The sequence below is a fragment of the Lissotriton helveticus genome, chromosome 11, assembly GCF_964261635.1.
Source record: "Lissotriton helveticus chromosome 11, aLisHel1.1, whole genome shotgun sequence".
In the NCBI taxonomy this organism is placed as follows: Eukaryota; Metazoa; Chordata; class Amphibia; order Caudata; family Salamandridae; genus Lissotriton; species Lissotriton helveticus.
This window is the reverse complement of record NC_136072.1, coordinates 792,400,918-792,423,032: the sequence shown is the minus strand read 5'-3', so window position 1 is coordinate 792,423,032 and position 22,115 is coordinate 792,400,918. Positions and strand designations below refer to the sequence as shown.

Genomic DNA, 22,115 nt, shown 5'->3' with positions numbered 1-22,115 from the left:
GCACCCCTACAACCGGCCACTTGGTGCTGCTGGTGGTGTTCTGCTGGTGCTGCCTTGGACCATGCCCACCACTCTGCCTAACTCCTGGAGATTGGTCCCGTTAGTTGCAGTACTGTACCTCAATGCTGCATTGACTTTTCCTCCCATAGGAGAACACTGCTGCTTCTAAAATTTGTCTGGGGGAAAAAATGTATTTTAAAACCGTACTTACCTGAACAAATTGCTTCTGATGCTAAATATAAATAGAGATATGTGTTGTTTTTATACATTTGTGAGGATTTCTTTATTGAGTCGTGTGTCTCATTTATTGACCAGTGTGTGTATTTTTAAATGGCTTGCCCTCCTCCAAGTTAAGCCTAAGGCTGCTCAACCACACTACGTCCTATCAGCGCACTTTTGGATTGCTAGAGTACACCCCTGTCCACTTGTAAGGGAACCCCAGACCTCTTTACACAATATATCTCATTTTGATATATCATGTAAAGAACCAGCTTCCACCAGACCCCAAGTTTACCCAGTCTCCCTCCCTCTTATATCTCATCCTCCAAAGGCTCAAACATTCATATCTTCTGGTTTGTCCCCATTAGCCAATCCAGTTCACCCATTCCTGGTCTGCTGGATTCTACTACTCCTGGTGACTGCATTCTGAGAACCAGGCCAATAAGCAGAAAATATATTCTGAAGGCAGGGAATATGTTGGGCAAGCTACCCTTTTGCTCCATTATTTGAGGTAGAATATAACCCTTTCTTGTTTTTCAGTCAATTCCCGAAGATCTACCAGACTTTCCTCATGTCGGCCACCTTTAACGAGGATGTTCAAGCGCTAAAGGAGCTTGTGCTGCACAATCCGGTAAGGGAGTCTCTGTGCAGGCCCGTAACTGTCTTTGTTGGACTATTTGGTTGCACTTGTATATTGTGTCCAATAGCTGTTTTGTAGCTATGTAAAGATTTGGTGTTACTTATGCCAAGCACTCTAGTGCAGATTTTGTAGAGATTAAACATCTTGAACCAGTGCATTTCAGATAACACAGAGATCTCTGCAGAAGCCATATTCGCAGATTGAGCATTTTTATTTGGTTACTACAGGGTTTTGAAGAATGAGAGAATGAGAAATTATTTTTTAAATGCTACACAATTTGTTTTTAAATATTGTTGTGTGAATGCATCTTTTTGATATTTCATGGAGTACAGTACCCGAAAGGTATGCCTCCTTCTGACTATAATCTGGCTCCATATGAGAGCTCACTTGGTAGGCACATTATAATAGCTGGAAGTGCATAATTCTGACCAGAAAATTGCACCTCCATTGGTTCTCACATTACTCCAATACTGTCCTCATGCTTGCTCTCTCATCCAACTCTAGGTGACATTGAAGTTGCAGGAGTCCCAGCTACCAGACAGTAAGCAGCTAACGCAGTACCAGATTCAGTGTGAGGAAGAAGACAAGTTCCTGCTGCTGTACACTCTGCTTAAACTGTCGCTGGTGAGAGGAAAAACCATCATCTTCGTCAATGCCATTGACCGCTGTTATCGCCTGAAGCTCTTCCTCGAGCAGTTTAGCATACCGGCTTGTGTGCTCAATTCTGAACTGCCTGTGCAGTCTCGGTGAGTCTCCTGTGCGGACAGCACCTGCATAATGCAGACCTAGCAGTCAGCTTCTACTCTAAAGATGTTCTAGCAGTGCTTGCAACTTTAACTAGCTGATGTTAACAATCGAAGGCCCTGTTAGCTAGAAATGTTACTTGTTACTTTATCCTTACAGCAAGAGCAACTTCTACAAACATTCTACTAAGAATGTCATTATAATGTGGAAAGTTAACTTCTAAAAATGTCTTTGTAATATCTTCATACTGGAAGAAATTATTGTAAGAATGTTATTATGGTAGTAGGTCTATCAAAAAGTAGAAGGAGATGGTGCAGAAATGCCATGTAAGGAAAGATAAATATTTTTTTAACGTACATTGACCTAGTGAAAGACACTCATACAAGAATGTCCTTTAAGTGAACAATGGTTCTCAAAAGAATGCTCTTGCAATGGAAGACTTTTTATTAAAATTTCCTGCTACTGGAAGTCATTCTAATAGGAAGGACATTCTGGGAGATGACCCTTTTACAGGAATGACCTCTAACTTGTAAATGTTGTTAAAACAAATGGTATACATGCAATAAAACCTCTTTGAGACACAAGCCTTTTGACAGTGGCAGCATTTTCATGTACTTTAAGCCACAGCTACCTTGGGGGGTGCGTGTTTGAGCATAATATCCCTGGAATTGGAGCAGGCCTTGTATTGTGGATCAGTTATTCCTGAACAATTAAATCCTGGATGTGGAGATTGTTTGTACTCAAAGCATCTATTGTATTTAAGTGCTACATTTTAAGGCCGAGTCTGGACAGTGTAGGCAAGAATCCCTTTTTGTATGATCACCCAAACAAGTTTTTGGACTTATGCTGCTGATTTTTTGTCTCTGTAGTGCACTGGGCCCTGCTGTCCAGGCCCCAGTGCTTGTGCTATAACCCCCAGAGAATGTGTACAATTTGCTAATACCCAATTGGCTTATTTAACTTCTATATAAGTCCCTAGTATATGGTATAAGAGGTATCCAGTGCTAGTAAGTTAGTTGTCACTACTGACTGCAACACTTAATTGTTCCACCGCTATAGTGACAAGGTGAAGACGTGACTCTAGGCCTGCAATAGTAGCCTAGCCAGGCGGCTTTAAACCAGCCTACTTGACCTAGCAAAATAAGAACTTGTGCAAGTCAAAACCTTCCTTTTTAATATTACTAAGCATCTCTAGAGGATGGTCTGGGTAACCTACCAGGCAGGGTGCTTAATATTAAAAAGAAGGGCATGTTTCTTTTGTATTTAACATCCCCGAGAATGAAAGCAGGATATTGACATTTTCACTGTAGCAAGGCCGGTGATCCCTTAGGCTAACATGGAGTTTCGCTAGCGACTGCGCTAACTTTCATTTGGGACCCCCCATAGATATAACTTCAAGGTATCAAATTAATCGTTACATTAAACCAGACTCATTGCTGAGATTGGATTTACGGTAACGTGTTGTAGGAAGGTGACTTTAAAAATTCAACACTTGACCAGCCTTTCCTGTTTGTCTGCAGCAGTTGTCACTTGAGCCAACATGCAACACCGCCACACAGGAACAGGGACCAGAGAGAATTGCTGAAGGGAGGCAGTGTGACCTACACCAGCAGGATGACTACGAGGCGGTTGCCACAAATGGCCCAGCTTCAAAGAAGCTTTAGTCTCAGTGAAACAAATGGCAATCACACCTTCGCCTGCCCTCTGCTTTATGTAGGCAGACAGGCTTGCATCTCTTCCTGAGAGGGAAAACTTGTTGCAGAGCTGATTTTCCTGAAGGAGTGGCTCATTATGCAGGGTACACCCCAGGGGTTTGCCCATGGCTCCCCACCAGGGATGAAGGTTCGCGACATCTTTGTTTAGGGTAGAGCAGGATATCTTGGGATTGTTTGAGGGTCAAACCCCAAGGAAGTGTCATAAAGTGGGATGGGTAGCCTTGTTGGAACTCAACCCCTTTGGTTAGCGAGTCCTCCCCCCTACTTCAAACAAGATGGCATAAAAGTGGCACCCCAGAAGCACAGTAGTCGGAGCACTGCCAGACTGGAAAGAACACTGAAGGACTGCATTGCTGCTCCCTGGACCCAGGAAAGGGAGGCTGCACCAAAGACTGGACTGCACCTGCTGAAGCCAAGGACCATGCAGAGAGAGGACTGAGCCCACAGTGTTCTGTTGTGTAAATGTTACCCATATGTGACAGAACAGAAGGAGTGACTCATACCCACTTGGCTGACTCACTGTTTCAAATACAAGGCCACAAATGCTTAAGGAATCCTGTACTGGTGAGAGCCCAGCTGACCAGGATTACCTGCCTGCCGCTCGTCACCGAAGTAACAACTGGGAGACAGTCCTGACCTGCTAGAGCGGTCCTAGAGTCGGTGAGGCTTGTGGCCATCATCAAAGTAGACCCTGGTCGTCCTGCAAGAAAGAGACCATCACCTATGGACAACCACTGAAGACTGCTGTAACGGAAGACCAGTCGACCAATTGGAACTGGACTTTCACTGGAGTGGAGATTGTGCAACATCTTGTCCAGAGGCAGGACACAGCCCATTAAAGTTTGTGGGCCCGTGGAACAGCCCCACATCTCTTCCACAGTGCCTGCATCTTCTGCATCCTTGGCATCAGAGTGACTCCTTGGCTGTAACTGCGATTCTGGTGAAATCTATTAGGGCCCTGAGATAGCTGGACCCGACAGGTAACTGTCTGTCCGGACCGAAGTGGTCCTTGTGACTGACTTCTGGACTGTTGTTGCCAGCCAGTCCCAGAGAAGATTGGTATTCGTACCAGCCCATTGGGTCAGTATTCGTAACACCGATTGAAAAGATTTATTGAAACTTTAAAGAATTTGCCTACCATATTAAAAAAATCATATCTCCTGAATGTATTTTTGTATTTTGGCACGTAAATTAAGATAAAATGCACTCTATTTTTATAAATTGGTGTTGAATTTCTATTGGGTTGTGTTTCTTACTTACAAACTGTTTTGGTACTTCTAAAAACTTTGCACTTGTTCCTTGGTCTAGGCCTTACTGCTCTGTCACAGCTACCCAGGACTGAACTAAAGAATTTGTGTAAGAAACCTAACTGGACCTGATAGAGATTGTGACATTATTACATGGTATGGTATCACAACCACACCATATAATAATCCTCTTTCCTACACCTAGGATCAGCTGATTATTTTCTAGTTGTATTTACTCTCTATGGTAAACCTGTACCTGGGATCCCTATTCATTGAAGAGATGGTGCATTTTGTCTTTGGTCTGTTTTACAAAACAATTCAGACTTCACCATTTTTCGGATTGTAGTAGGCGTGTAACATTGGCGCATGCAGTTCCTCTTTAATGTAACGAGTTGCACAAGTGTGATTAATCAAGTAATGTTAACAGACCCTTTTGCAGTAGCATACTTTTCATCCGAGAAACATTTAGAGAGGTTTGTTCTGTTTGTAAATGGATGGGTGAGATCGTACGCATACATGCATTAAATGCTATTTATACCTATTTGCTTGAAAATGAAACCCTGACTAGGCACTAAAAGCTGAATATCTGAAATCTGTGGGGAAATTTCTAATGGGATAATATAGGGAAATGTTATTTATTCTGTTGAGTATACTTTGCATTCGTTTTCTTAATTTACAGAATGGATTTTTTTAATGATTATATGTTGATGTATGTTTATGTGCATTTGGACATTGGTTTGTTTCTTGAATTGTTGCACATTCTTAAAATAATAAACTGTTTATAGCAGATATTCCATAAACACAGCCAGGGATTATTTGCGAAATTAATTTTCTCAAATACCCCAATAATAAGATTATTAAATATCCTAGTCCTCTGCTGTATTATCCATCAGTGGTGAACTATCTTGCACAGTGTTGATATTGTTTCTGCTCATTCTGAACAAGCTTCACCATAACCTTGTTCTTCCAGTTGTCATATTATTAGCCAATTCAACCAGGGTGTGTACGACTATATCATTGCAACGGATGAGCACGTCCTGGCTGAGCCTGCAGGGCAGACCAAGCAGGAGGGTGGAAAGAAGAGTAAAAAGAAGAAACCCGGGAAAGGAGATGGGTATGTAAGCTTACATGTAGCTCCCTATTATTGTACTTTGTGTCTTCACTCTTCAAATCCAGTTCTGCCAATTCATATTTTGAAACGATCTGTCTTTATGAACCCACTCCCTGCTCTTTTAAGAATATATTGATGTAAGATGAGCACTGTGGGACCATCTTAGGACACTTAACTTAGTCTGCAGCTGAATAATTTTACAGGATTGATAACTATGAAGCAGAGTTCTCCCTCAGCCTACTGGAGTCCACTTATTACTCTAATCCGTGGCCCAAAAATCTGCCACCTTCTGATGATTGCATGTTTATTTATCTCAAGTCTTCGCTCACTTTCTCTCCTTTTTTCAGAGGTAAAGACCAGGAATATGGGGTGTCGCGAGGTATTGATTTCCAGAATGTTTCTACAGTGATCAACTTTGATTTCCCTCAGTCTGTAGAGTCCTATATTCACCGCGCTGGCAGGTTAGTTGAGCAGTGTATGTGGCTAATCTGTGAAGGAATACTGGCTGTGAGATCTTGTTTGTGATTGGCATACCACTGCAGGTGGAAGAGCAAAGCTCTCTCTGGCACACCTCTGGATATTGTTTAAGGAATGGTTGTCAGTGGCTGGCCTTTATTGGGTGGGGAAAGGAGGCTGATGACAGACCAATTAACTGGAGGGCGTAGGTGGTTTGTAGGTGAACACTGGAATGGAAATAGTGTTTTTTGGCAGACCTAGCTGGGCAGGAGTGAAGCCAACAGTCCTTAGCAAAAATAATGTCCTGTTTCATAGCACTGAAGGAAGGTCCTATAACTCAACTGCATTGCCTCTGGCAGTGCAGTTGAGGCAGCTTGTGTCTTCTTACTGCAGTGAAGAACCTCTTCATGTGTCATCAGTACTCTGGGGCCAGCTTGTGACTAGCCTTTGGTGCAACGGTTGTGCTCTCAGTGCTGTCGGGAAAGCTTCTCCTGTAACTGGACAGTGGTGTCAGCACTTATTGTGCTCATGATACACAGTGGTAGCACCAGATATGCTGTTAATGCAGTAGGGGACCAACGTTTAGTGCAATGAACACAGTGTGATTGGCTGTCTGTGAATCTGTTTTGCATATTCAAAGGCTGCTAAAATCTTTGTGGGGCTCGCTGACAGATCTTTGTTTATTTCTTCCTGCTCCAGGACCGCTCGTGCTAATAACCCTGGCACAGCTTTAACGCTTGTGAACCACGAGGAGCTCCCCCAGTTGGCTGAGATAGAGGATGCGCTCATGGGAGGTGATTTACTGGTTATTACTAACTTAAAATGTGCATGACCCCAGTAACCACAGTACTTTGGTGGTTTTAGAATTGAGTAAAACAAAGACACCTGCCCAAACTTACATAAAATGTCAGTATAGATTGATGGTTTTAGAAAATCTTGATCTCACAGGAGGTACCACATCTTACTGGAGATACTCTCCTCCACTAGGTACAGATCATGTTCGATTTCTTCCTGATGATTATCAACTCCTTAAGCAGCTCCGCCAACCCCCCCACACTCACCTACCCCCTTCTTGACACCCCCTTCACCCCCTCATTATACCCCCCGCACACCCTTCTATGCCCACTGAATCCCTCTTGGCATACTGGAAAATTTCTATTTATAACAACACTTTGGTTCTTTCAATGGGTTTCCTGTTTATCCTATATGTATTTTACTCACCATGTACCCTAAACTGTTTCCTTTTATTTTGTCTGATCTCCTGTATAATCTGTTTTGTTCAGTACTATGTTTGTTTTTCTTGTTTATTTCCATTGCTCCTCTGGTGGAGCTAGCGCTATATAAAACCTTCAAAATAAATACACATAATAGCTGTTGTCTGGAACCACCGCTGGGTCTTGTCCGAAATCCCATAACTGTATCTACCAGTGCCCTGCCATATTTTTCCCAGATCTTCCAACACTGCTTTGATTTCATGTGGCAACCCTGCAGCAATAATTGGGGAAATAGTCTGAAAGTACAGCCCCCCCCCCCCATTTAATTATTTTGTATTATTCTGCTGCAGATAATTAGTGCTACTGAATATATTCTCCCATGTCCTGACTTCCTTATACTTGTAGAATACCTTTCCTAGCACAGAAGGTAAGTATAGCATGTTTTCACAGCAGAGCTCTACCTCATTTCTTGCTCATTTGCTGCTTCACCTGCACTCTGAGCCCAGCCCTACAACAAACCTGCTAGCTTCCATATGTCTGGTCCTGTACTCCCACCTGAAGACACTGATTGACTTTGCATAGTGTCCACCTTTTCCCTAAAACCATGCCTGTTTATTTTATTTTTTTATCAATTTCAATGAAGAGCTATAAAAGGCGTGCTAATATTTCAGCCAACAACTGCTACAGTTGCCATGAATTATTCTCATTTCCCCTCCCTCCCCAAACCCCTCCCACCACAGTGGCCTGCATCACCAGAGCTACAAAACAGAGTGCACACATTGATCCCATATACCTCAACAACACTCCTTCAGTGAGCTCTAACTTCTCATCTTTCTTTAAGAAATTGCCCAGAGCCTTCCAACACAATGGTAGCTTAAGTGCAGTAAATCCCCATGCCGAAATGTTTAAATAGTTTTTCCTAATGTCCATCAAAAAGGAGATGTGTCCTCCTCTAGATCACTGATGGGTTTCTCCATGACCAGCATTGATCAGTCTGTGAAACCATTGAGATATTGAGGGAGGTTCTGGTTTCTTCCACTGAAATGTGATTGCAAGCTTTGCTGTCCCCCAAATTTTGTAAAACAATGTTTACTTCTGTCTTTGAAATGCGTACATACTTATCTGGCCTCAAACCTAGCATGTGTAGTCTTGGCTGAAAGGGCAAGGGGAAGCCTAACGCCTCCCTAAGAGTTTTGTCAACCTCCGTCCTGAAAGGAAAAAGATTACGGAATCTCCACCATACATGCAAAGTGTTTCCAACTATTCCACAACTCCTCCCAAATACTTTAGGAACCCTAGTGAACATTCAATTAATTTTTACTGGGGTGTTGTGCTAGCTATAAACACATTTGAAATGTCTCGCTGTTTTTCACGTCTATACAAATGTTTTTATGTTTGACGTCCCAAGATATTTGCCCATTTTTTCATGAGTCCATTGCTTAGCCAGAAGAGCCTTTACAAGTAACATATTTCATTTGGATATTACCTCTTTGCTCCTATCAATTTCACATTTGTTTTCTCTGAGGAGTTTTGTATCTTTCATGGCCTGATTTTTCATTCTTGGATATGCCGTAAGCATAAAGACCTCAAGCACACACAAGGAGATGGGAGGAATGCTTGCTGTATGCTTAACCACTAGCCATCACTCTGGGTAGCATTCCAACCCATCGTTCTTTTGTCCACCATGCAACCTCACTTTGGATGCAGCCATATGCAAATCAGTTTTGGCCTTGCTACAATATAACTATTCCAGCACGAACTGCCAGGCAAAGTCCTCCCTGAACCCATAACATGACCAAGCTAAGACTATGTTCTCCCCGATTGGGGCTCATCTGTCTGCTATTGCTTGATTCCACTGGTGCAGTTAGCACAGTACCATTGTCTGGGCAAACACTTGGCGCTTCGGCAGGTAGATCAGACACACACAAGGTTGTGGGAGGAATGCAGCAAAGTGAACAGCTGTAGAACTGGGGCAGTGGAGGAAGGAATATGGTGATGCTCGTCTTGTATGTGTGTGGAGGGGGAGAAGGGGTAGAAAAAAAAGAGAATAACCCTTTCCCACCGGTTCACTATCTTTGAATGTCTGAGGTGGTTCTTTCTCGTGTGATAAACTCCATAATTCCTGTCTCAATATTTAAAGAGATGCCGCAGCTCTGTCAAAATATTCTATCTTCCCAAAGACCATTTTATTTCTAGAAATTGCAGTTATTTAAGTGATATAAGCATTTTTGAACTTAGTCTCAGATGCTCCCTTCCATTCCAGAAAGTACAGAGACGTCCATCCTTAGACCCTACAAATTTCGGATGGAAGAGATTGAGGGCTTTCGTTACCGCTGCCGGGTAAGTTACATTTTTGCTGAAAAACAAACTGTTCAGACTGAACCAGAAACTCACAAATGGTGCCAAGGAAGCAAGTGTCTGCTTCTGTATGGTGAACGTGTTATAAGCAGCAACCACAAGATATCAGGAGCTCTTCTTCTTCACTAGACTTGTAGTGAGCATTGTACATCAGACTAGCTAGAACATGGGGTACCACAGGCTCATTTCTAAATGTCTAATGCACCCCATATTGCATTGCGCAGATCATGCCCTCCACATCTGAACACGCTGTCTCTGATTATAAACCTGAAACCCTCTCACTGCTCTGAGCCACTCTGGTGCCTCTTTGTTGAGTTGGAGTACCAAAAGTAATAGTAAATCCCTTGATCTAAATCTACTGCGATGAAGAGAAACCTAAAAAGAGGGTCAGTAAGCTGTCTTCATCATCACTTCGTCCCAAGATTGACAGCAAATAGACTGCAAGAATCCGTTTTCATTCTGTATTTTATATCTCACTTCTCGCATTTTGTTGTTATTCAAAACTTTGCATGTTTGTGATAACTATACAACATTTGTATGAGGTTTGTTAGCAGCGAAACAAGTATAAATACATGTCTGCTGTCCTTGTGTAATCATAATGTATAGTTTCTTTGGCAGTCATATTTACAAATTTCCCCTTTTTAGGTTTTGCCTCGCCAAAAAGATGCGCTCTGCGCATCTTTTTCGCGCAGGCGAAATCCTGATGAGATCTGTAGTGTGGCTTTGGTTCGGCCCTCGTCATTCATTGGCTGGCTCCATAAATGGAGCCTAGCCATTGGACGAGGGGCCTGTCCGTCAATGCCGGACCAGATTCGGGGGCGTTCCCGACATTCTTTGGCTTTTGCCGACGTCACGCGACGCCGGGAACGCCCCCGATTCTGTTCCGGCATTGCCGGCACCTCCCGGCACCTCCCTTGCTCCCCCTCCCGCTTGTTTCCTGGTGCCCGCCTTCGTGCTCCGGCCGGCCGTCGTCGGCGTCTCTCCTCCCCCTTTCCCGCCCCCTCCCGCTTGTTTTGGTGCCCGTCTTCTGCTCCGGCCGGCCGTCGTCAGCTCTCTCCTCCCCCTTTCCCGCCCCCTCCCGCTTCTCTCTGATGCAACATTAACGAGAGTCTTCATTACACGGAAACAGTCAGAAATAAAACAAAACACATCAATTTATGCACCATAGAATGTTAAGCGTGCACAACAAAATACTCTGCAACCCACACATCAGGTGTGGGGGCGATCAGTCAGTGACAGCAGCATCACGGGGGCTGCTCCTGATAGCCCAATGATCACGCCGGAGGCATCAGTGCCAAGAGCGGCTCTCGCTCTCCCCGGGCTCAAAGGGGGAGTAAAGTCCACGATCCCTCGCTCTTCTGTGTGTGACAGGTAGCTCGGGCTGTGAGAGCACGCGTGGTGGTGACCTACGGGAGTGAAGACCCCAGGGAGCTGAGTCAGTGCTCGTGAAAGGTGCGGGGCCCGCTAAGGTGCACTGGCGCTGCTTGGTCAGCGCTTACCCAACCCACCTCATCCTGCCCTTTCTCTGCCCGAGCTCACCCGCCGTTGCTGCCTGCCGCCCTCTGTCCCTTGTCATCCTGCCCTTGACCTTGATCCCTCGGGCTCACCCGCGCTGGTCCCCCCCCCCCGCATCTACGTCCTGCCCTTGATCCTGCTTACCTGCACGATGTGTGTGACAAACTGCAAATATTAGATCGACAACACATAAAAACATCCAATAAAAATCAAAGAACGACAAGACCAATTAAACAAGGCACACGTAGGGCCGTGGAGCTTCAGAGTGCAGAGTGGAGCTTCAGAGTGCAGAGTGGAGCTTCAGAGTGCAGAGTGGAGCTTCAGAGTGCAGAGTGGAGCTTCAGAGTGCAGAGTGGAGCTTCAGAGTGCAGAGTGGAGCTTCAGAGTGCAGAGTGGAGCTTCAGAGTGCAGAGTGGAGCTTCAGAGTGCAGAGTGGAGCTTCAGAGTGCAGAGTGGAGCTTCAGAGTGGAGCTTCAGAGTGGAGCTGCAGAGTGCAGAGTGGAGCTTCAGAGTGGAGCTGCAGAGTGGAGCTTCAGAGTGCAGAGTGGAGCTTCAGAGTGCAGAGTGGAGCTTCAGAGTGCAGAGTGGAGCTTCAGAGTGCAGAGTGGAGCTTCAGAGTGCAGAGTGGAGCTTCAGAGTGCAGAGTGGAGCTTCAGAGTGCAGAGTGGAGCTTCAGAGTGCAGAGTGGAGCTTCAGAGTGCAGAGTGGAGCTTCAGAGTGCAGAGTGGAGCTTCAGAGTGCAGAGTGGAGCTTCAGAGTGCAGAGTGGAGCTTCAGAGTGCAGAGTGGAGCTTCAGAGTGGAGCTTCAGAGTGGAGCTTCAGAGTGGAGCTTCAGAGTGGAGCTTCAGAGTGGAGCTTCAGAGTGGAGCTTCAGAGTGGAGCTTCAGAGTGGAGCTTCAGAGTGGAGCTTCAGAGTGGAGCTTCAGAGTGGAGCTTCAGAGTGGAGCTTCAGAGTGGAGCTTCAGAGTGGAGCTTCAGAGTGGAGCTTCAGAGTGGAGCTTCAGAGTGGAGCTTCAGATTCAGAGTGGAGATTCAGAGTGGAGCTGCAGATTCAGAGTGGAGCTGCAGATTCAGAGTGGAGCTGCAGATTCAGAGTGGAGCTGCAGATTCAGAGTGGAGCTGCAGATTCAGAGTGGAGCTGCAGATTCAGAGTGGAGCTGCAGATTCAGAGTGGAGCTGCAGATTCAGAGTGGAGCTGCAGATTCAGAGTGGAGCTGCAGATTCAGAGTGGAGCTGCAGATTCAGAGTGGAGCTGCAGATTCAGAGTGGAGCTGCAGATTCAGAGTGGAGCTGCAGATTCAGAGTGGAGCTGCAGATTCAGAGTGGAGCTGCAGATTCAGAGTGGAGCTGCAGATTCAGAGTGGAGCTGCAGATTCAGAGTGGAGCTGCAGATTCAGAGTGGAGCTGCAGATTCAGAGTGGAGCTGCAGATTCAGAGTGGAGCTGCAGATTCAGAGTGGAGCTTCAGAGTGGCGCTTCAGAGTGGCGCTTCAGAGTGGCGCTTCAGAGTGGCGCTTCAGAGTGGCGCTTCAGAGTGGCGCTTCAGAGTGGCGCTTCAGAGTGGCGCTTCAGAGTGGCGCTTCAGAGTGGCGCTTCAGAGTGGCGCTTCAGAGTGGCGCTTCAGAGTGGCGCTTCAGAGTGGCGCTTCAGAGTGGCGCTTCAGAGTGGCGCTTCAGAGTGGCGCTTCAGAGTGCAGAGTGGAGCTTCAGAGTGCAGAGTGGAGCTTCAGAGTGCAGAGTGGAGCTTCAGAGTGGAGCTGCAGAGTGCAGAGTGGAGCTTCAGAGTGGAGCTTCAGAGTGGAGCTTCAGAGTGGAGCTGCAGAGTGCAGAGTGGAGCTTCAGAGTGCAGAGTGGAGCTTCAGAGTGGAGCTGCAGAGTGCAGAGTGGAGCTTCAGAGTGGAGCTGCAGAGTGCAGAGTGGAGCTTCAGAGTGCAGAGTGGAGCTTCAGAGTGCAGAGTGGAGCTTCAGAGTGCAGAGTGGAGCTGCAGAGTGCAGAGTGGAGCTTCAGAGTGGAGCTTCAGAGTGCAGAGTGGAGATTCAGAGTGGAGATTCAGAGTGGAGATTCAGAGTGGAGATTCAGAGTGGAGATTCAGAGTGGAGATTCAGAGTGGAGATTCAGAGTGGAGCTTCAGAGTGGAGCTTCAGAGTGGAGCTTCAGAGTGGAGCTTCAGAGTGGAGCTTCAGAGTGGAGCTTCAGAGTGGAGCTTCAGAGTGGAGCTTCAGAGTGGAGCTTCAGAGTGGAGCTTCAGAGTGGAGCTTCAGAGTGGAGCTTCAGAGTGGAGCTTCAGAGTGGAGCTTCAGAGTGGAGCTTCAGAGTGGAGCTTCAGAGTGGAGCTTCAGAGTGCAGATTCAGAGTGCAGATTCAGAGTGCAGAGTGGAGCTTCAGAGTGCAGAGTGGAGCTTCAGAGTGGAGCTTCAGAGTGCAGAGTGGAGCTTCAGAGTGCAGAGTGGAGCTTCAGAGTGCAGAGTGGAGCTTCAGAGTGCAGAGTGGAGCTTCAGAGTGGAGCTTCAGAGTGCAGAGTGGAGCTTCAGAGTGGAGCTTCAGAGTGCAGAGTGGAGCTTCAGAGTGCAGATTCAGAGTGGAGCTTCAGAGTGCAGAGTGGAGCTTCAGAGTGCAGAGTGGAGCTTCAGAGTGCAGATTCAGAGTGCAGATTCAGAGTGCAGATTCAGAGTGCAGATTCAGAGTGGAGCTTCAGAGTGGAGCTTCAGAGTGGAGCTTCAGAGTGGAGCTTCAGAGTGGAGCTTCAGAGTGCAGCTTCAGAGTGGAGCTTCAGAGTGGAGCTTCAGAGTGCAGAGTGGAGCTTCAGAGTGCAGAGTGGAGCTTCAGAGTGGAGCTTCAGAGTGTCAAGAGCAATGCCAATAGCTCTAACTTTAACAAAGGCAAAACCATTGCATTGTAAATGCTTGTTTGCTCTGTGATCAGTTTCACTACAATTGCTTCTCATATTTACAGTCCCTTCACCTTTCTGTGTGTCCCTCCACTTCTCTGTCGCTCACAGCTGTCCCTCCTCTATGTTCAGTGTCCTTGACTCACCTGTCTTTTAATTATTAGCTGTTATTCTTCCATTCAGGATGCAATGCGCTCTGTCACAAAGCAAGCAATAAAGGAAGCCCGCCTGAAGGAGATCAAGGAAGAGCTTCTGAATTCCGAGAAGCTCAAGGTACGGATTAAATGTGCGAAATGGGTAAATCCATCTGGGCAGACTGTCCGCTGCGATAGCAGGTTAAAGTACAGTCATAAAGTTAAATGACTGTCGCACACATTTCTTCATCTGATAAAATAAATATTTTTCAAATTTGCATTATGGGCACTTAAGATAAGCGAATAGCTTATGTTTCTTTCACCATCATTCTTGATTTCTGTTTGAGACTTCCCTTTATTTTCAAGGTTTATTAAAATTTTGCTCAAGAATGCCAGTTTTATTACAAAAAAATTATTGGATCACTTCATGTGATTACTTTAAACAGTTCACTAATGCCCACATTCCACCAGTTGATTCGTACATAAATAATTTTCAAACCTTGTTTCACATACCTTATCTCCTCATGAGTACTACAATGTAGCTGCAGTAAAATCATCTATCAAATGGATATTAGCATTGTCTTCACAGAAGTAAAAACCAAAAGTAATTCAACTGCATACCTAATTCGGTAGTACATTTTTCATGTATGTGCTAGTAGATACCACTGGATTCTATTTTACTGTATTAAATTCCAAATGTTTTAAACATAATATTAAGAAATGGGATAAGAGTAATTCCACAGTCCCTTTTGCTAGCTGTTTGTGGTAACAAGGAAAAAACTAGCCATATTCTTTTATTTTGCAAGATCACAATACAAGGAAATGAAGTGCAACATGTGTTGAAAGAAAATCATACCTGTTCCTTGTTAGAACCAAAACATGATGTACTCGGAAGGGGTTAACATTTGGTACGTGAAAATATTATCTCTTATTTAGTAAATGCAACTATAGGTTTGCAATGTCATGATGGGTGCTACTATCAACCAGTTTAATGGCACTCACTTTATCCAATTTGAGAGTTTCCCTGTCCTGAATTCAAAATTGTGGCGTTCGTGTCAGTGTTCTTGACTACATCTACTTAACTCCACTTAGCTTGCCCAGTGTCTATTCCTTGTACTTAATGATGTGAAATTCTGGTGCTGCTTTCTCCCCCAACCGTGGCTATGAAGGAGGGAGCTTCATATGCTATGGTGGTGCGCAGGGCAGCTGAAGTCTTGGACCTTTAGCTCCCTTGCGGGGCAGTTGAGACTAACATCTTGACAGAGGTCCTGCATTCAGGTGTCTCCTCCTTAAAACCCCTCCTGTCTTTCAATAAGGCCTTGACTGATGTCCTGCTGGGAGCCTGGTTCAAGCCTTTCACAGGAGCCCCTGTGAATTGGACAATCACCCTCTGCCATTGCCCTGCACCGAGCAATTTCCTTGCCAACACCCCTACCCCCGAGAGCTTGGTGGTCCAAGCCTCTACATCTCAGAGCACCTTCCCTTATGCACCCCCAGACAGGGAACCGAAGAGGCTGGATAGTTGACTAAGAAAATGTTTCTTTCCACTAGCCTTGCAGTTGGTAAATACCGCAAGCCTATTGGGCCGTTACTCCCACTCCTTGTTGGAAATGGTTGCGCAGGTGCTGCCACAGATCCCGGAGGATGCCTTGGCCATCCTCTCTCAAGTAGTATCAGACGGGAGAGATGTTGCAAAATTTGCCAATCGTTGTGGGCTTGACACAACTGACTGCTGGGTAGAACGCTATCATCGACGGTGGCTGTTCGACAAAACACGTGAATGAGAACTTCTGTCTTTTCTGGAGCTGTCCAGGCTTCCCTCATGTACATGTCCTTTGATGGCACCCATCTCTTCAGAGACAAAGCAGACATGGCCCTGGAGCGCTTTAAGGACTCACTGGCTACGGCCAAGTTCTTGGTCCTCTGCAGTGGCCACATGTTTCATATCTGCTTTTCGCCCCTTTTTTTGGCTACGGAAGGAGCTTTCAGCCATGCCAGACATACCTCCACCACAAGGCTGTGCAAGCTCAGCAACCTCTGCGCAGCCATGGGCGTGACTCGTTCTGACCCCATGGGTCAGGTGGCCAGAGGCCAAGTCAGTCCACCACCACCCACCCTCTCAGCCTCCAAACCCTTCTAGTGGCCCTTCAAGATCATGGGCGGCAAGTTGGTGGCAGGATCAGCCATCACCTCCACCACTGGCAAAACATCACGTCGGACAGTTGGGTTCTTCAGATATTCCAAAGGAGCGACTCCCTCCGCTTCGAGACTACCCCTCCCTCTATACCTCCTACTTACGACTGGCTGTCGGAGGATCACTTTGCTTTGCTTCAGGAGGAAGTCCTGACTCTCTTGCCCAATTGAGCTATGAGAAAGGCTTCCGGCACCAGAAGTAGGCTGTGGTTGCTATTCCCGCTATTTTCTGGTCCCGAAGAAGGAAAAGGGCCTGTGCCTTATCGAAGATCTGCGAGCCCTCAACTACTTCCTCCAACAGGAAAAGTTCAAAATGCTTGCTCTAGCTCGGGTCTTGTCTGCCCTGGACCCAGGAGACTGGATGGTAGCGTTGGACTTGCAGGATGCCTATTTTAACATTTCCTCCTGCCTACCCAGCGGTGCTACCTGCGGTTTATGGTAGGCCACGAGCACTTTCAGTTCACTGTGCTCCCCTTGGGCTTTATCAGTGCCCCTTGGGCAGATCACGGGTACCAGTCTTCCCCCTATCTGGATGACTGGCTGTTGAAGGAGAGTTCACCTCAGGCCCGTGCTTTACATGGGCCGGTACTCACCGGTACGGATTACCAGCACTTCTTATATTTATAACCAGCACTTCTCTACTGCCGAGGAGCGTACCGGAATTCCTGAAACGCTGGTGCTGGCGGCCTTTCTTTGATAGCCAAGGTAGACCTGAGCCGAGCCCAGCTGAACAATTCAGCATGGGCACATTTGCATACCATCTGTTTTTTTTTCACCATTATGCTGTGTGGCCATGTCTGAACTGGGTTGGCTTGGTGAGCAAAATAACAATGGATTAAACCCAGATATGTGACTGGGGGTGAATGTATTGCCATTGTGCAACATTCCGTCCATCTTGTGTGTGTTGCAAACACAGACATCGAGGCAGCCCAGTGACAGCGTAATTAAGAAAGCTGTGGGTAGTAACCAGGTTCAAATGGCATGAATCCCACATGATTCTTTTGTTAACTGTCTATTTATGTTTGTCTGCTTGCCTGTGTGCTTTCCTGTGATTGTTTTTATGTGAGACAAAAACGAGAGAAAGGGGGAGAGAATAGACACTGGTTTTGGTATGTGCTGCAAGTAGTATCGAAGTCAATACGTATCGGCATGTCTTGCCCTAAGCCCCGCTCCCAAGCCGCGCCCACTCGCCATATTTAAATGGGTGACTGCACTATTTCCCCCCCAATTAAAGCGCTGCCCTGGGCTGTTATCTCCCACCTACAGACTACAGTGAACCTTCTACACTTTATGGGGTTCTCTATCATAGTGCCGAAGTTGCACCTGACTCCCTCTCAGATGCTACTTTTCATCGGAGCTGTTCTGGATATGGTGCAGTTTCAGACCTATCCTCCCGAACGGCGCGACCGCGATATTTAGGCTATAATACCTATATTTCAGTCTCTATCCTGGATTTTGGTGACAATGACTCTGAGGCTGCTGGGCCTCATGGCCTCCTGCATCTTACTAGTGGCTCATGCCAAGTGTCATAAGCGGGCTCTGCAGTGGGACTTTAAGTTCCAGTGGGAGCAGCATCTGGGGAATCTCTTCGACTTTGTCCAGCTCTCTGAGAGAACTGAACAGGACCTGCAGTGGTGGCTAACAGACCGCCATTGGGTCAGAGACAGACCCTTCTCCCTTCCCCAACCAGCTACACAGAAGTGAGAGATCCGTCACTCTTGGGATGGGGCTGCCATCTGAGAGACGTGGAGCTCAGAGGACTCTGGTCTCCGGTGGAATCCAGTCACCACATCAACTTGTTGGGGCTCCGAGCGAATTGCTTGGAATTGAAAGCCTTTCTTCCATCAATCAAAGCTGGTTCAACTATTCAAGGGCAACGCCACTGCCATGTGGTACTGCCACAAATAGGACCTGCATGTCTGTATATGGCTGGAACAGCAGGGCGTTTTTCTGGTGGTTCAACACCTGGCAGGTTCTCTGAAAGCCAGGGTGGACGAACTCGGGCATCGATGCCTAGCGGATCACGAATGGCATCTCCATCCGGAGGTGGTGCAAGGTCTCTTTCAGCAGTGGAGAGAGCCTTGGTTAGATCTGTTCACCTCCACTAATCAGGCTGCCTCTTTGGGAGGATCTTCTGCCGCATCAGCAGAATAGGGTCCTCTATCCGAACCTGATAACTCTACGCCTTCTTACGTGGAGATTGAGAGGCCGACGTTGACAGCATTTGACCTTCCTTCCGAAAACTGCAATGTTATTTTGGTCGCCAGGCGTGTCTCTACCATAACTGTGTATGCCTGCTGGTGGCACTAATTTGTAAAATATTGTGTAGGAAGATCTATTGATCTTCTTTCTGTTTCCCTCTCAAGGTCTTATCTTTATTTTGACCCTTGCCCAGCAGGGCTCTGCTCTGGGCTATCTCAAAGGGTCCATCACCACCCCCTTTTGTACCGCTTTTGGCCGCCATAAGTGTGGCAGGGTATGCTCAGACGTGAGTCCCTTGCTCACTTTGCCACTGGATTCAAGCAAGCCGGGCTGAAGACGGCTGGAATGCCAGAAACCGGTCCTCGGAAGCTTGTTTCCGGTCCAGGGAAGACATGGCTTGGCAGTTCGGGCTGGACTGTTCCCATGAGGCACAGGGTCAGACTGATTTGCATATAGCCATGTCTGAACTGGGGTGGCAGAGTGGGCTAAAGAACGGTGATGGATTAAACCCAGATCTTTTGACTGGGTGTGAGTGTTTGATTGATTCAGATGCTCCGTCCATCCCCACCCCCTTTTGTACCGTAGCGGATCACGAATGGCATCTCCATCCGGAGGTGGTGCAAGGTCTCTTTCAGCAGTGTAGAGAGCCTTGGTTAGATCTGTTCACCTCCACTAATCAGGCTGCCTCTTTGGGAGGATCTTCTGCCGCATCAGCAGAATAGGGTCCTCTACCCGAACCTGACAACTCTACGTCTTCTTTTTTTTGTTGAAATTCTTTTTATTAGAAATAAAACACATTTAAACAGTGACCGAAATGCAGAAATCACAATAGCAAAGTTCCGACAATGACTCCTAAGCGCTCTACAGTACTTTACAAATAGTAGAAAAACAGGCCTAAGAATTCTCCAGGTCCACAGTTATCGGCTCCAATTCAGGGGGTGCACAGATATCTCCACGATAGGTGTTCCATGCGCTCCATATCTTAACCCATTTCCGAGGTCGCCCCCTAGAAACATACACAGACTTCTCACGAAACATACACCAATCAAGATCTTCCATCCATTTCCCAACCCTGGATGCCCGCGCTGCCCCCCAAAGCTGCGCAATGTTGCGTTTGGCAATCGCACACGCCAGAGTCACCCACACCCTGCCGTGAATCGGCAGGTCCGTGGGTTCCCACACATTTAGCAAACATCGCCATGCCTCGGGGTCAACTCGCATCTCCCACACTTCACTCATCTTAGCGTGTATACGGTTCCAGAACTAACGGACCTCCTGGCACTCTCAAAGAATGTGTATGAATGACCCCGGCAGCCCACATCCCCTGCGGCACGTAGGCGAGTCAGTCAATCCCATCTTCTGCAGGCCCAGGCCCGTCACATTGGAGCGGTGCAAGATCCGAAGCTGAATCAATCGGAGCCTCATTGGAACTGCCACCTCCTTAGGGGATGCCACCGCCTCCCTCCAGTCCTCGTCATCTAAGACAAGACCATCGGCGACCCACTGCTCGCGAAGGCGCACCAGCGGGTCGTCCGAATGGTTAATCAATTTACGGTATGTGAGGGAAATTCCTTTGGTAGGTAAGAGGCCGTCAAGCAGGCGATCCTCCAGAGGGGAAGCCAACGGCAGCGCCTCCCCGCTGGTCACCACCGTGTTCAATGCATGGCTAATCTGAATGTAGCGAAACCGCTTGGTGTCACACAACTGGTACTTGGCCTGTAGCTCCTCAAAGGTCAAAATATATCCTGAATCTGCGAAATGTCAATCCGGTCCCACCGATCAAACCCCTTCGACTTCCAGAGCATCCCAAGCTTTTCAGAGCTCCACAGCGGCGTAGACAAGGTCAGACGTCCAGCCCATCGAAGGGAACCATTAGCCCCGTGCCACACTCTCGTGGAGCATAAGGTAGGCCCCTTCAACGGGAATCGGCCGCGTCGGGCATACAAAACTTGGGTGAACTCACCCCCCGGCAGCTGACCACGGTCCATTGCGTAACCCGGATCCCCGGGGGAGCCATATACCGCATGGTTAATGGGAGCCAGTTGCGACGCCCAATAATATTTGCGAATATTCGGCAGGCCGATTCCACCGTCATACCAGGGCAACATCAATTTGGAAAGAGCTATGCGTGGCCTTCCCTCCCACAGAAGGCCGCGCTGAAGAGACTCTATCTCGCGGAAATACGAGGGGGGCACAGGATCAAAAGAGTTCTGAAGAGCATATAAAAAGCGCGGAAGGGCCATCATTTTGAAAAGGGTAGCGCGACCCAGCATGGAGAGAGGCAACGCCCTCCAACGCGCCGCGTCCGCCCGAAGCCTGGCCAAAGGGGGCCACAAATTTAGACGATGGCGCACTGTGGGGGTCTAAAGAGATATGGATTCCCAAATAACGAAAGCTAGTCGACTCCACCCTCACGGGACAGTTCGCGGGCACCCTGGGCGGATCCCCGCTCAGTACAAACAAAACTGATTTGCCCAGTTGATTAAAAAGCCGGAGTATCTGCTAAAGATAGCGAGAACGTCCATAAACACTATCAATGAAGCCCGGGGGGAGGTCAAGTACAACAGAATATCGTCCGCGTAAAGCGAAATCTTGTCTTCCCACTCCGGGGTCCAACGCAACCCCTTTATCGATCGGTCCCAGCGCACCCAGGCTGCAAGGGGCTCCAGAGCCAGAGTGAACAGCAACGGCGAAAGGGGGCACCCCTGACGCGTGCCACGCCCGAGAGCAAAATCACCAGATCTGTGATTATTCACACCAACTCGCGACAAGGGAGCAGAGTAAAGGAGGCGGACCCAGCCGATGAATCCGGGGCTGAATCCCAATTTAGCCAGCACTGCGAAGAGATAGGGCCATTCCACTCGGTCGAAAGCCATAGTGGCATCCAGGGAAAGCAATATGGTAGGCTCATGAATATAAGACGCACTGGCCAAAACACCATGAAGGCGCCTGAGATTGAGAGCAGTACTCCTTCTAGGCATGAAGCCTGATTGATCAGGATGAACCAGGGTGGAGATAACCTTCACTGAGGCGCGTGGCGAGCAATTTTGCTAACACCTTGGGCTCCACATTTAACAGTGAGATCGGACGATACGAAGAGCAGTCCAACCGAGGCTTACCCTCTTTATGAATGACAACTATATTGGCAATCCGCTGGTCGTAAGGCAACTGACCACGCTCCAAGCTCTCTGTAAACATACCCTTCAAATACGGAGCTAATCTATCGGCGTGGGGCTCGTGGGGCTTAAACAATTCAATCGGGAGACCGTTAGGGCCGGAGGCCCTACCAGAATGTACACCCCGAATGGCCATTGCCACCTCGTCATTAGTGAGAGCGGAGTCCAGATACTTCCTATCATCTTCCGACAACACTCGCAAGAGAATGTCACGCAGCATATCCGAGTTATCAGACTCAGAAAACGCACCCAAGGAGGTATAAATCTCAGTGTAATAACGGGCAAACTCCTCCACAATCAGCTGG

At 47.3% G+C, this 22,115-nt stretch overlaps 1 protein-coding gene across 1 annotated transcript in view; it reads left to right on the top strand.

Annotated features, from left to right (window-relative positions):
- DDX56 (DEAD-box helicase 56) overlaps positions 1-22,115 on the top strand; it is a 109,531-nt gene that overhangs the window by 69,921 nt on the left and 17,495 nt on the right. Inside the window, exons 5-11 of the mRNA XM_078666760.1 lie at positions 760-850; positions 1,364-1,605; positions 5,536-5,679; positions 6,024-6,137; positions 6,832-6,926; positions 9,610-9,686; positions 14,289-14,378. Of these exons, the coding sequence (XP_078522886.1) occupies positions 760-850; positions 1,364-1,605; positions 5,536-5,679; positions 6,024-6,137; positions 6,832-6,926; positions 9,610-9,686; positions 14,289-14,378 (853 nt within the window). The remainder of the gene's footprint in view (positions 1-759; positions 851-1,363; positions 1,606-5,535; positions 5,680-6,023; positions 6,138-6,831; positions 6,927-9,609; positions 9,687-14,288; positions 14,379-22,115) is intronic.